A 15,275-nucleotide genomic window follows, 5' to 3' on the forward strand; every position below is an offset into this window, starting at 1 on the left:
GGTATCCCACCTCTCTCTGGGGCATCAGGGCTCAGTTCGAAGCAGGACTCATCACAAAAGACAGTTGTACACATTCAATGAAATTCGAGGCCGAAGACGCGTCCCGAACAGCGCTGGTATACAAACCTAACTGTCCTCCACCATATGGCCCGACAACTGGAAGTAATGGCTGGAGGTGCCTTCGTTTCACAGCAGGACCCCGTGGTTGCCAGCCGCGGCACCCTTACAGCACAGCGGTACGTCGACGACGTTGTACGCCCCTTTTTTGGTGCCCTTCATCGACAGCCATCGCTGAGTTACATTTCATCTAGATAATGCCCGCCCGCACACGGCGAGATTTCCTACAGCTTTTCTAAGTGCTTGCCAAACCCTGCCTTGCCCAGCAAGGTTGCCGGATCGCTCCCCAATTAAGAATTGGCAAGATCCTCCAGCCATCTGGGGATTTTGACCATCTAGCGCGCCAATTGTACAGAATCTGGCAGAGTATTCCTCAGGAGGGCACCCAACAAGTTTGTTAATCAGTGCTATGCCGAATAACTACTTGCATAGGGGCCACAGGTGGACCGACGGGTTACTGAAAAAATTGGAAATTTCTGGTAAGTTCCTATGGGACCAAACTGCTGAGGTCATCGGCCCCTAGGCTTACACACTACTTAATCTAACTTATGCTACAGACAACACACACACCCATTGCCGAGGGAGAATTCGAAACTCCGACAGGAGATCTGTGGCAAGACGCCTTAGCGAGCCGTTGGGGCCGATCGGTTCTAGGCGCTTCAATCCGGAACCGCGCTGCTGCTACGGTCGCAGGTTCGAATCGTGCCTCGGGCACGGATGTATGTGATGTTCTTAGGTTAGTTAGGTTTACGTAGTTCTAAGTCTAGGGGACTGATGACCTCAGATGTTAAGTCCCATAGTGCTGAGAGCCATTTGAACCACTTTTGAACCAAGGCGCCATAGACCACGCGGCAACGCGTTATCGACTTACTCAGTTTGTGAAGCTCTTTCTCTTGAACAAACGATGCAATTTTTGTGAAATTGTAATCATTTATCAGTAAATGTACATCACATCTACCAATTTCCGTCTCATTCGGATATTTTCTTCGTGGTATGTCTTTATTTTTAATTTTTATTTATTTTTTGAACCTATGCGAGTCAGTACGAGAGACGCTTACCTACTTCCTTTACTAATTCACATAAATCCTCCTGATGTTGGAGGTATAATCTCCCGAAAGGCGACGTTTAAATCATAATATAATAAATGTGGCGGGTTGCAGAACCTCGTATTTGCAGTTGCTGTGAACGGGTTCGCAGAAGACGGCGTGCCTTACCCCGTCCTGGCCGGCCTGCAGACAGCGGCTGGCGTGCCCCGAGCAGACGCACTGTCCGCCGATGCTGATGTCCTTGATGGAGTAGAAGAGGCGGCGGGTGACGGAGGCGTCGGGCGCCGACAGCTGCTCGTCGGGCGCGTGCACCTTCTGCAGGCGCAGCCGCACGTAGCGCGCCAGCGTGAAGTCGCGTAGCTCCGCGCTCCACTCGTTCGCGCCCGGCCGGCCGCTCACCAGCGACGTGTGGATCTGCAAACCCCACCGTTACCTCACTCGTGCTGTAAGTTACTCCGACATCACTGTAAACAGAGTCGATGTCTTTTTCATCTGGTTCGCGCCATAATGTCCGTTATTCCCTGATCTCATCTTGTTTTCTGATCCATATTGGGGCCGTTACTTTTTCTTGTGTTAATCAAAGACCCTTCATCAGCAAACTCATCAAATGCCAAGTTTATTTTGCTTGCAGATTATACAAATATTCCAATTAATGATGGTTAAAGTACAGTTGTCGAAATATTTATTAATGAAATTTCTGTAGATGGTAATAAATTGTTACTACCCAATTCTTCGTCGCTAAACTTTGAAAAAACACATTCAGGGCTTGTAAGAGGTGTTTTTCACCAGTTGTGCCCAAAGTATGAGAATAAGCCGATAGAAGAGGTCGGCCGTGTTAAATTCTTGGGAATACAATTTCATAATAAATGCAACTGGGAGGAGAATACCACAGAACTGCTGAAGCATCTAAACAAATCTTTACCTGTAATGCGAAAGTTGCCAGACATATGTGATATCACATTTCGCTTCGTTTAATTCCGTATGGTTGTACAGGATTATTTTTTTGGGTAACACATCAAGCCGAGCTAAAGTTTTCCAAGTTCGATAACGTGCAATACGAATTATATACGATACGAACTCGAGAAGGTCCCGCAGGAGTTTTTTAAACGAAATACTAACCACTGTCCCACTATATTTCTTCGTGAAATTTGTCAATAATAATATACCACGTTTACAGATCAATAGCTCAGTTCATGTGATCAACATTAGAATTAGAAGTAAAAATAATCTTCATCATAAAGCTTTAAAGTCTCTTACTTTGCTCTAGAAAGAAGTCCGTTAACAAGGAACCTACATTTTCAATAAACTTGCAAGGAGCCATGACAAGTTTTACTAGTAATAAAGTTCAGGTTAAGAGGAGTGCAAAGAATTTATTGATAGCCAGCCGAATTTCTTACGGAACGCGACTGATGTGTATATCAAATAATCTGATTATTACGTAAAATATTTTCACGTCTTCAGCACTGTAATGCGATAAATGTGAATGAGTTTTGTAAACCGATTTTTCTCTCTGGTGTTGCGTGGCTACAATACCCTGAGAACTATCAAACGCACCTCATTGACAGTTACATATTTTGTGACACCTCCGTTATTACCCTTTAAATGAAAATATAAGACTTTTTGATTTATTCCGCATCCGTGAGCACCATTTTGGATTTGCGTAAGGTACATTGGCATATCTTTCTTCACTGCAAACATGTAGGGTTCATTCTGATTTTCCGACTTGTTCTACATTCTTGAGTATGTTCCCACTTGCACCTGTGGAGTGGAAAGTGCTGCTAACCCGGACTAATCTAATGTTGAAGGCAATGATGAGTGTTCTGGATTGAGTTTCACTTCCACAGATCTAGCGCAGGGTAAGCAGCTTTGCACCCTCATCGTACTTGCGAGTCTTTTCCACTGGAAAAACCTTACTTATAACAGGAGTGCGAAGAAATAAAAGAACTTAGCTTGGGGTTTTACATCCCGTCGACGAGGACTTCATTAGAGATGGAGCACAGCGTCAGGTTTTAGTAGGAAATGGAAGGAATCACCTCGGCATTTACCCTAAGTGATTTAGGAAAACCGTTGAACACCTAAATTTGGATGATCGGATGAAGATTTAAACAGTTGCCTTCCCAAATGCAACGAGTGGAGAAGACTTGCTTCTTCGTAGTGTGAAGCGCAGTTTTTACTACCCATTTAGCATGCGTTTTCTTTGGTGTGTATATGGCGAAGGGGGGGGGGGGGCTGTGAGGAGAGGGGCAGAGAGAGAGAGAGAGAGGGGGGGGGGGAGAGAAAATATATCACGCGACTCATTACCCAGTAGGGCCATTCTGCTGTTTCTAACTCAGTATCCTGGCCAGACAACCCGTACTTAATATGCCCACCACAGAGACAATCGAAATCCTTATACCAGCGCTGCCTTCGGCTCGTCATGGAGGAGTGTCCGTTGAATACTGTACGTACCTAAGAAGTTGGCTGCCGCAGCTAAAGCCCAGAGTTTAGTTTTCGTGTCTACTTGCCTGATCTCTGCTAGAACTCGGAATTATACGTCTGTACTGTTATAACTGCGTTCGTGATTCGCATTCTACTTCGATTGCTTATTATTTATGTGTTGACGCTTTATTGTTGCGGACTTGGTTTCGGAAGGTGTTCGAATGAGACAGACCACTATAGTTTAAATGCCAGTTCTACGTAGGCTAGGTATTTAGCTGAGCTGTGTGGCACTCTGCGTGTGGGTTATTTATGGTTCGATAAAGTTGGTATGCAGTCAGATCCTAAACTGGTGGATGGGTTTAGAAAGACAAGGTAAACAATTAATGTCCTATTGTTTATTATTGTACATTCGCATGTTTTGGAGCACATCCGAGGACTAACAACAAAGCGAGACTCTTCAGATTTTCTTCACATGAAGTGCTATATTTTGTTGTTTTCGTAGCAGAACTCTGGTTGGAGTTCCAAAGTAGTGGCGTGGTAAAAAGCTACAAAAAGCTCGTTATTTTTGTAAGGGTTTCTTGTAATAAAATAAAACGTCGATGGTTGACAGTGTTTCTGTATCACAAAGTCCAAAAGTAGATAAGGTAATAAAAACCTCTCCAGAAGAATTAAGGGGAAGTAAAAACTTCGAGAAAGTATGGGTTATACTCTCGAACAATTACTTGGTTCTTTACTACTTTCCAAATTCAGCCATCAGGTTTTCATTTCTAGTTATGCTTACTATTTTAACTCCCCACAGATTTTCATAACTTCGTTTGCTTGTTAAATCTGCCTATTTCGTCAGAAGAAAATATAATATTTTTAACGATCTCTTTTAACATTACGTTCCAATGGTCGCTCGACTCTGGATATACCGTCCAGGTCGTCTTCACGGGGAACAGAGTCCGTACTCTATGATCAGTAACGACACATACGGAAATGCGGATGAACCAGTCTGTGATATGACCAGCTTCAGCGACCACTTTACTTAGAACGGTATCTATAATTTTTATTGGCGGACACAGCTAGACCAACGTGTGAGGTAGCGGATGCATCGCATGCCCGCATGGAGTACGTATTTATTGTGTTAATTATAATGCGAACATCTCCAACAGGATGGCTTACTGGCGCAACTTCTCCGCGCTAAATAATATTCTACGTATTTAATTGGTTTCATTTGTATACATTTTGTAAAACAACGATGATACGAATACGTTTTCGGTTTGATTGAATTTTTATCAATAACTGGTTGTTGGTGTGTTAGTATTAAAGCAGGCAAGCAGTATGCGATCAGTTTTCGGTAATACAAGCCGTGTTAAAACTATAAAGTTTGAATTTCTCGATGAAAGTGTTTAAAACGCACAACGTTAAGCGCAAATGATAACATTAAAGTTTGACCCACGGGAGAAAGTTATTTCAGCACTAATTAACAGAATTCGCCTTGATGATTGGAAAATTGGGACGTAAAGCCGCATTTTGGGTGGCCTTTTAATTTGAGTGACTGTAACTGAAGAATTTGCAACTGATACTTATTACTTTGATTTTTTGAATGAATTAAATAAAATTGCTTGGCATCCCAATATTATTATTTTATAGATCGTCATTCCAGTGTCTAGTTCCTGAAAAAGCTCTCGGTTAAGATATTTCAAGGAACTGCAGACTTTAGATCAGAAGGAGGCACGATCTCTAAGAAGGTATTCCCTGACTCGAGTCGTGTAGGCAAGGTTCATGTGATTCTTGATAAAAGCGCTCGGTCCATAGGCTAAAACAGTGGTTCCCAACCTGAGGCTAATTAACCCTCGAGGGCAAAATATAATTTTATCCTTTTTTTGGGGGGGGGGGGGTGAGGGGGGAGGCAAAAAGAAGAGGGCTGTGTTTATTTAAGGCACTGAGAACTATAAGGGCCTAAAGCACACTGTCGTTGAGCCTACATTTACTTGAGTATCAGAGAAACCAGTGATACAGCTTTCCCTGATTGTTCATACAAGTATATACGACATGGGCCTACAGCGCAGATAAACCGGATTCGCCATAAAATCAACAGATGTCAGAAGATGGAACAGTGCGCACAGTCGACGATGAAGTGCTTTAGGTCCTTCTGGTTCTCAGCACCTCAATTGTATTGTGTCATGAAACTAAATTGTTTTTAAAAGATCATTATTATAACCATTCGTAAGACTATAATACTGATTATATAAGTTACCAATAATTACTTTTTTTTAATGCTAGCATTAACGTGTGACACAATGTGGTGGATGTTAAAACTTGTGAAACGAATGTATGAACAACATTTTCCTTACATAGACCAGCCACTACACACGTACTCTGCATTTTGTACCGTGCTTCCGTGACAGTAAACCTGAAACATATACGTCACACATGGATAAATATCACATGGAAATGTGTTTTCTGGGTTGTAAATGGTTCCCACAATAGACTAGAAGTTTCTTTGTTATTCAGCTCGCAACATCAAAGAACTAACTGACAGCACAACACAATAGCAACTGTGTAGTGGTTACTACGCTGCTGGGGGTAACGTCTTTATTATCATTATTATTATAATCAAAATATCCGCGGGTGTACTGCCGGTCTATAGTGTCCAACGGGCACAATATTTCGGCGATCAAACATGTCGCCATCATCAGGTGAACTGACGGACTGAGCTCCTGTGAACGTTCACCCGTGGATATTTTGATTATCAAATACGCCGGGAGAAACTCAAGAATCACATTATTATTATAGTTCTTGTTGTTATTGTTAGTGGCAGTGTCAAATTCAAATCATTGTCAGCCAGAAGTGTTCCAGTTGCTGCGAGTTCAGAAGCAAGGAGTCCAACAGTTAAGTGATTCTCATACAGTATGCCCAAATATAGTGTACACATTTTAACGTGGCTGATTTTAAATGGGGTTGCAGGGTGCGTACGAGGCAAGTGAGGCAATGTAGAGGTGCCGCTGAGGAAGCAAGTGTCTAACACCACTGAGGATAGTCCGCTTTTTTTCTCAGGAGCAATTTTAGGTAGCACTCGCGGTGTACTGAAAATTGCTTAATCAGCAGTACCAACTGTCACATTGATTCAAAAGCCCGAGGCTTAATAAAACACCTACAGACACTAAATATCCTTTAGCATTCGTCATTTTACAAATGAAAGTGTTCAAAGGCAGTTCTTTTTATTCTAACGTTTAATTAGGCCCTAATTTTGGTGATGGTAGAGGGAGGGGCGGGGGTAGTAACTAATATCTGATTACACTAAAGGGCAACGGTCTCAAAAAGGTTGGCAATCATTAGGATAGAGCCACAACTGGATGTCCAAATTCTATAGAAATATCTTTGTCCTTCGAAATTGCGAATGCAGTGTGTTGAGCATTTTATGTCTCTATCAGATTTCTTTGCAGTTAGGTGGTAAGTTGTTATTTGATGACATGCAGTCAGAAATAATTTCTAACTGGGAACCCTAACATACGAGGGTTGAATGAAAAGTAATGCCGCCACCTTCGTTAATTATGTTTGGGTGGAAATATTTTAATAAATAAACGCAGATATAATCCTTAGAATGCGATCTTTAATTACCACATAACCACCAGCCAATTGGCTACATTTCTGCCAACGATTAAAAAATTTACTGAAGCCGTCACGGAAGAAGTCGACACTCTGTTTCCGCAACCACAGTCTCACAGTTCTCTCAACGTCTTCCTCAGAAGCATAATGATGTCCCCGCAGATCGTCTTTCATTATCGGGAACAGATGGATGTTAGACGATGCTAAATCTGGACTGTATGGAGGTGAGATTCAGTCTCTGAAGTACTGCCGTGGTGGCACGTGAAACGTGTTGTTTGGCATTGTCATGTTGCAGGAAAACATTTCCCTTTTCCTTTCGGACCTTTGTTAGCCGTCGTTTCAGAGTTCGCAACGTTGTGATGTGTAACGCTCTGAATTTATTGTTGTTCCACGATCAAGGAAATCAACGTGGATTACACCATCTGCGTCCCAGAACACTTGGCCATGACTCTTCCAGCTGAGGGCTGCGTCTTGCTTTTTTTGGGGCGAGACTTTGTGTCGATATTCCATGGACTGACGTTTCGTCTCTGGGTCGTAATCGTGTACCTAGGTTTCGGCTCCTGTCACAATTCTCGTAACGCGAGAGGAGTTCCTGGTAAATTTCAGGTCTGTGCGCTTTCATTCCAGGAGTCAGCATCCAGGGTACCCATCGTGCACAGATCTTCCGATAGCCAAGCAACGCAATAATTTGACTCACACGTTCTTGTGACATGACGATTGTGCTTGCAGTTTCTCTCTGGGCGATACGACTATCGTCCTGAATCAATCTGTCAACATTTTCCTTGTGAAACTCGGTGGTTGCTGTCACAGAACGTCCAACTCTTTGCTTCTCAGGCAGATCAGATGTTCCCTCAACATATTCAGACTTACTCGCCCAACGACGCACAGTACTCATATCAACACAATGACCATGAACTGCTTTCATTCTCTGATGAATCTCCTTTGGGGTGACACCTTGTGCTGTCAAGAATTCAGTGACTACACGTTTCTTAAATCGTATGGACCCACCGTCTGCGCAGGGTTCCATACTTTACACTGTAAGAACACAACCGTTCAGTGCTAAGGCTTCCGCCAACTGGATCTGTAGAGAAGAGGCTGCGAACCAAGTCAGTACCTGCCGCATACCAATGCTGCCAACTGTTGAAGAGTTACGACGGTGGAGCATTACTTTTCAGTCAACCCTCTTGTAAGTCTGAAACTCGTGAGATGTTCCCTTCAGGCTGTTTCGGGAGCGAAAAGAGATCTCTAAGATCTGTAAGCAAATATCCATGTAGTGGACGTATCCCAAATTATGTTGCCTTGGATATCTATTATTGGGCTTACGGTCAGCATCTGAAGTCTGAAGGAGAGGTTCTTGACAGACAAAAAAACTTTCCTCGCAGATATAGGTCTCGTACAGCGTAGGTCCGAGAATGCAATGTAAGCTGAGCGGCCTTACCTCTCCGCCCTCCAGAGGGTTCAGCTTTGAAAAGTAGGAGGTGCAGATGACCTCCGAGTCGGAGCGGTAGGTGGGTCGGCCGGGGGTTGGCGGTACGCCGTAGCGGCTCCAGCACTCGTCGTCCGTCTGCGCGTAGTACTGCCAGGGCAGGAACGCCTCGCCGTCCAGAGAGCGCTCCAGGATCCAGCTGGCCGGCCGCGGCGAGATGGCCGCCTTCACAATCACGTAAGACACCTGGTACACCTGCGGAACAAACAAAGGTCAGCTTCAGACAGGTCGCTTTATTTGCTGATTGCAATAATACCTAGTCGACGAACACGACAGCCTGGAGCAATACACGAGGTTTTCGAAAAGTAATTACTGCTGTCGACTTTTTAAATGACAGACCTACGGACTGTACGAGGGCTATTCGGAAAGTAAGATCCGATCGGGCGCGAAATGGAAACGACAGTTAAAATCCGATGAAGTTTTACACAAACGTGTTGGGCAGCGTCTCTAGCATGCCCATCAATCGAGAAGCCATGTCGCTCTTTGCGAGCTAACATCCCAAAGATGTTCGGGGTCACATGCGGTTCCTCTTCGTCGAAATGTCTTGGCTCAAACTCGTCTAGGGATTGAACCGCACAAGTCGCATTCCACGCGCAAAATTGGACACTTGTGACCCTTTAAATTGTCTGACTGATGGCAAGGTTGCGAAATACAAAGTTAATACAACATATAATAACAGTAATAGTAATATCGGGAACTAAATTAACGACCCATCAATGATGTAGGCCACACAGTTGCGATTTGGTTAGAATAATGTTTATTCAGAAAGCAAACTAATAGCGAAAATGTTCGTGTTTATAATTACTATTTCACTCGAGCGCACATCGATATGACGCAGTTCGATCATTCACAATATCATCGATAAAAGAAAGTCATCTACGCGAAAAGTTAGAGTTGACACCAGGCGCGCGGCTGCTCACCGCTCAGAGACTAAATCCCTAGATACCACACAACGCGAAATTTTGTAAGTTGTTTCACTTCCTAGCTACCTAAAGACCGGCCGTATCCACCAGCACTGTCCCTCTGCCCGTCACCGGCCGCGCTTCCCGCGCGCCGAACATACTCGCTCAACTGACTAGCGCAGTTCCCTTTCCTGAAGCCGTTTTTTCTTCAATTTCTTCGTCATCTGCAGAGCTAGTTGGCATATAAACTTGTACTACTGTAGTAGGTGTGGGCTTCGTATCTATCTTCGCCACAATAATGCGTTCACTATGCTGTTTGTAGTAGCTTACCCGCATTCCTATTTTCCTATTCATTATTAAATCTACTCCTGCATTACCCCTATTTGATTTTGTGTTTATAACCCTTGTGTTTATAACCCTGTAGTCACCTGACCAGAAGTCTTGTTCCTCCTGCCACCGAACGTCACTAATTCCCACTATATCTAACTTTAACCTATCCATTTCCCTTTTTAAATTTTCTAACCTACCTGCCCGATTAAGGGATCTGACATTCCACGCTCCGATCCGTAGAACGCCAGTTTTCTTTCTCCTGATAACGACACCCTTTTGAGTAGTCTGCGCCCGGAGATCCGAATGGGGGACTATTTTACCTCCGGAATATTTTACCCAAGAGGACGTCATCATTTAATCATACAGTAAAGCTGCATGCCCTCGGGAAAAATTACGGCCGTAGTTTCCTCTTGCTTTCAGCCGTTCGCAGTACCAGCACAGCAAGGCCGTTTTGGTTATTGTTACAAGGCCAGATCAGTCAATCATCCAGACTGTTGCCCTTGCAACTACTGAAAAGGCTGCTGCCCCTCTTCAGGAACCACACGTTTGTCTGGCCTCTCCCTCCGTTGTGGTTGTACCTACTCAACGGTGGAGGAAATGGTGCAGACTTTGGATGATGCAGAGAAAAATCTACTGACCGGAACATGCTGCGGGGATAAAAAGGAGGCAACGGTTAACGTCCCAACAACGATGGAGTCATTAAGGGTAGAGAACTGGCTCGGATTGCTCATGGATGAGAAAGAAATTGCCAGTTTTCATTTCAAACTAACGATTTAGGCATTCGCCCGTAGAGAAAAAAAAAGGCTGGAGGGAAGCCGTGGATAACTAATGAAGATGGCCAGACTTGGATTTGAATCCCGCTCCTCCGGAAGTACAAGTCCACTGTTTTAAAAATGCGCCATCACGCTCACTACTGTGAATAACTGTTTTTATGGAGTCTGGGAATTAGAGATCTCAGTAAATAAGCGAACGGCGGGCTACCGCCGCTGGATAGATCACTGGGATGGACATTGTCCAACTTCATGAGTGTAAGATGTCATAGTGGTGGGGCTCTAACCGATACGACATTCCTCCCCGATTTGTACAACCAAAACGCACGCCGAAAACATTCAGTCAGTGCATGTGCCTTATCCAAGAGTTCTTGCAATCAGCATCAGATGTCACCGCTACATTTTGATAATCTGCAGGGGAAATTGATAACGTGTATCTCCAGGAAGAGCAAGATTTGCGTAATGCAGAGGTTAAATCTGGCTGATTTCTTGGAAAATAGTCCGGCCTTTGGTGTTCTAGCGGTAAAGCGCATACCTGGAAACAGAGAATTCACATTGTCTAATCCCGGTCGGCCCACGGATTTTTCAGTCTTGTTTTAACCTAACCTTTATCTTCAACGACGTTGAGATTCGTCAGTAACGTCTCGTGGTTTGGATTTCACGTTAAATTTCAGACCTCCCTTCTCCCAGTAGGAGTTACTGGGATACATTAGGGACGGCAAGTCGCTTGTTTAGCGTCCAATTGAAAGTCTTGCACCAGGCCGTTGAGTCACACGAAATTATTATTTACTTGGAAACCTATCCTTTATAGCCCAATTTCATCTACTAATTTCATGTCTAAAAACAAAACACTTTTTGTGATTCTCCCTGAAACTGAATAAAAAACACTCTAAGGGGAAAAAAGGAACTACGCACCGCGAAGGAAGTAACTGAATGGAGCGGAACTCGATAGATGTGATGTACATGCCCAGACAAACAAATGGTTACTGTTTCAGGAAAACTGGATCATTTATTCAAGAGAAAGAGTTTCACAGATTGATGAAGTCAGTAACATGTTGGGCTACATCTGGCCATTACGCAAGCAGTTATTTGGCATGGCAGAGTTGCTGGATATCCTCCTGAGGGATAATGTGCCAAATTCTTTCCAACTGTTCCAACGAGATACGAGATGGTTGGGGGACCTTGTCCATAATGCACTCAGGGAGAGAACCGACGATTTTGCTGGCCATGGGAGGGTTTGGCAAGGACGAAGACAAGCAGTAGGAACTCTCGGCGTGTGCGGACAGGCATTATCTTGCTGAAAGGTAAGCACAGGATGGCCTGCCTTCAAGGGCAAATGTAGAATATTGTCGACGTACAGCTGCGTTGTAAGGAAGCCGCGGATGACAACCAAAGCGGTTCTACTATGAGGAGAAAGGGCTGTCCAGATCATCACTGCTGGTTCTTGGGCCGTATGGCGACAGCAAAGTTGGAATCCCATCGCTGTCAGGGGTGTCTCTAGAGTCCGCACACGACTCTCACCTGAAAACTTATGACTGGAGTGGAATTGTCTTCGGTAATGAGTACCACTTTGAATTGAGCCCCGATCACCAGCAAAGATGATGCAAGATCTTACACTGCAGTTTACACCACAAACGCTTTGAGGCATGTACAGTTCTTGACTAACTTGCCCAATCATACAGCCACTCATAAAGCATATCTGGATTGCGATGAGCAGATATATACTTTGATACCAACCTCCGCTGGCCACCAATCTTCAGGAAGTGGCACAGCATGTGTTACAGGCATGGCAAGAAATTTCTATAGACAAAATTCGGAGGCCGTTTACTTCTTTGCCGCAACGAGAGTACTCATTCCTGTTCGCAGAGCTTACAGCTCATACAAGTGATGATGTTGGCCATCAGTCCGAAACAGAGCAAAGGTTTAATCATTTAATACACGTTACGTAACGAACAATTTCACACAGTATGATAAATACTGGACTGGTCCTTCGTGATGCAGCACTTCCCATTTCTGTTAGTGTATTTAGTACGAAATGCTCTGATTACTTTATAGTGGGGTAATGAATGTTTTCGTTTTAATGAATGTTTTCGTTTGGCCGCAGCTGCGGTAGTAGGCTATCCGATCGCAGTGCAGTGTTTCCCTCACATTACCCGCATTTCTGATCTCCGCCGATTTGGTTGCGCTGCTTCCCTTTCAAGCGCGGTCCGCACACCGCGCCGGGACATTCCTTAGCGGAGCCGCAGCGCGATGTAAACACGTGAGTTACTCGCGTGCCGCAGATAATTGGCGCGCGCCGGATTCCGGCTGACAAATAGGCGGCGCGCTTGCCACCCCCCCTCTCTGGACGCCCCCACGTGCTCGCGTCTCATTCATTATGCATGCGCCCGTGCGATGCCAACGAGAGCCGGCCGCCTCTCCGTGTTTGTGGAATAATGGCCCGCAGATTGCTGCTTAGCCGTCAGGGGTCACCGCGCTGCGCTGCCGGTCCCAATGTGCGAGCAGCTCGTGGCCCCGCAACTGTTGTGTTTTGTGAACGAGTTCGTGACGCTCCGTTAACCAAGTGTGTATTGTAATTCTGTCTGAAGCGCTCTGTTTTGTCTCTTCTACGTGTGGCGTACGAAAACAAAGCATAGGCATTGAAGAATATGTGTAAACTGAAGAACAGCCGGCGAATCCCTGCGCTATCTACCCATCTCCGTTACAAGGAGCAGCTACAGGCAGTTGCACAAGTTTATACCGACCCCACCACAGAGCGACTTTTGAATCAGTGGCGAAGCAGTGAGGAAACATGCCCGGGTAATGTTTATTTCTTACTAAATGCGTTAACGTTATGGAATACAGAAATTATCAACTAATACAAGAAATGTACGCAGAAGCCACGTAAAGCGCAGTGCACTAACTGCACTGCTAGACGGGAAACTCAATCTTTAATCGTGGTGTACGTTAGTTATAGCTGTAGTTCGGGAAGGCACCCTGTCTTCAAATTCACATATTATACATTGTCGTCGACTCCCAGACACCTCTTCACACTCCAGACACACCCACGCTCACATATAACGTTCGTTCGAGATACGGCTGGAACCATGGGAATGCTTTCGACGCAGGCGTCCTCCCAGTTCCCGTGGTTTGTGACTGGGGGGAAGCTCTTCCGAGTGACGCCCAATGGACGGTTGCAAGTGGATGGTTACCACTAGTTTCAACATCTTCTGACTGCTTCCAAAGTGTTTAATAACCCTGCTCCAAAGAAATCTGCGCGCCCATGCGCATAGATGTTTGTGTTCAGTCTCGTAACATTCTCGTTGAAGGAAGAAAATAAAGTACTAGGTACCTTTGATAACCTTTTGAAGGAACGGTACATCTCAGCCTTGTGAAAATTTAACGCATCTTGGTGCAATACATCCTGCGCTCTACCCAGCATCGTTGCTGCAACTACCTGCAGCTGGCTGCACCCCGCACACTCGGTAGCCTCTTCCACATCCCGGACCCCCCAGCACACCGAGTGAACGTTGGACTTCTTCCCCGCCCCAGCGGCTACGTTCCTGAGGGGCTACACGAACAGTCTAACACTGGAGCTCGCAGTAACTAACAAACCCTTATCCCCACGTGTCTGTCCGGACCTTGCTGAAGGAACGGCCACTATCCTGGCAGAAGGGGCATTCTGATCCCGCTCAGCCTCCCCGCAAGCATCAGATAGCACACTGAATCTATTAGCAGCGCATGGGATTTTGCAGGAACCGGCGTCCTCCATGCAGCCTTCGGCTTGAGGCTCGAGACCTCGACTCAGTCCGTCACCCACACTGAGGTGAGAGTGGCCTGCCGGTCAGCCGCACCGGAGGTCGGCTCAGCGGCAGAGAGCTGTGGCATGCGCCCCCCCCCCCCCTCCCCCCCCCCCCCCTGCACACCTAGTACAGCAGAGGCTGCCCTTGGCACCCCATCACACAGCACACAACAGACACAGTCCCTATTCATCTAGCTAATATGTGATTTACTATAAGAAACTTGGAAACCTACTGCCACACAAGGTTAACAGCTACACTCTAGTTGACAGAAAGGACACTCAGCCGGCCAGGGTGGCCGAGCGGTTCTAGGCGCTACAATCTGGAACTGCGCGACCGCTACGTCGCAGGTTCGAATCCTGCCTCGGGCATGGATATGTGTGCTGTCCTTAGGCTAGTTAGGTTTAAGTAGTTCTAAGTTCTAGGGGACTGATGATCTCAGAAGTTAAGTCCCATAGTGCTCAGAGCCATTTGAACCATTTGAAAGGACACTCAACAACGAAAAACAATAAAAAAACGTATGGTAGAAGCTAGATCTGGGCAGAAATGACACTCAACAATAAAAATGTGTGGTAGAAGCTAGATCTGGTGCTTATCTTCCTGCTAGGGGCAATCTACAGTAAACTACTAGGGGCTAGCTAGTGAATAATAATTAAACAATAACTTACGGTAAACTACACCCACTGATTATCCCTCGTATGTATAATGTGAACAAACATTTACGTACACGCGAAAATGACCTAATAAAACTATAAAGACAGCTACCTTCACTGTATCGAGTCTAAATGACACTAATAAACGTAAATACTGAGTATTGTACACTGACAGATGCT

The 15,275-nt window shown here is 45.2% G+C and overlaps 1 protein-coding gene across 1 annotated transcript in view; it reads right to left on the reverse strand.

Moving 5' to 3' along the window:
• The window catches only part of LOC126272090 (laminin subunit alpha-1), a 1,228,077-nt gene that overhangs the window by 675,924 nt on the left and 536,878 nt on the right, over positions 1 to 15,275 (reverse strand). The window contains exons 3-4 of the mRNA XM_049974652.1: positions 8,614 to 8,856; positions 1,332 to 1,577 (exon numbers count right to left, since the gene is read on the reverse strand). Coding sequence (XP_049830609.1) covers positions 1,332 to 1,577; positions 8,614 to 8,856 — 489 coding nt within the window. The remainder of the gene's footprint in view (positions 1 to 1,331; positions 1,578 to 8,613; positions 8,857 to 15,275) is intronic.

Source organism: Schistocerca gregaria, chromosome 5 (assembly GCF_023897955.1).
Source record: "Schistocerca gregaria isolate iqSchGreg1 chromosome 5, iqSchGreg1.2, whole genome shotgun sequence".
NCBI classification, from domain to species: Eukaryota; Metazoa; Arthropoda; class Insecta; order Orthoptera; family Acrididae; genus Schistocerca; species Schistocerca gregaria.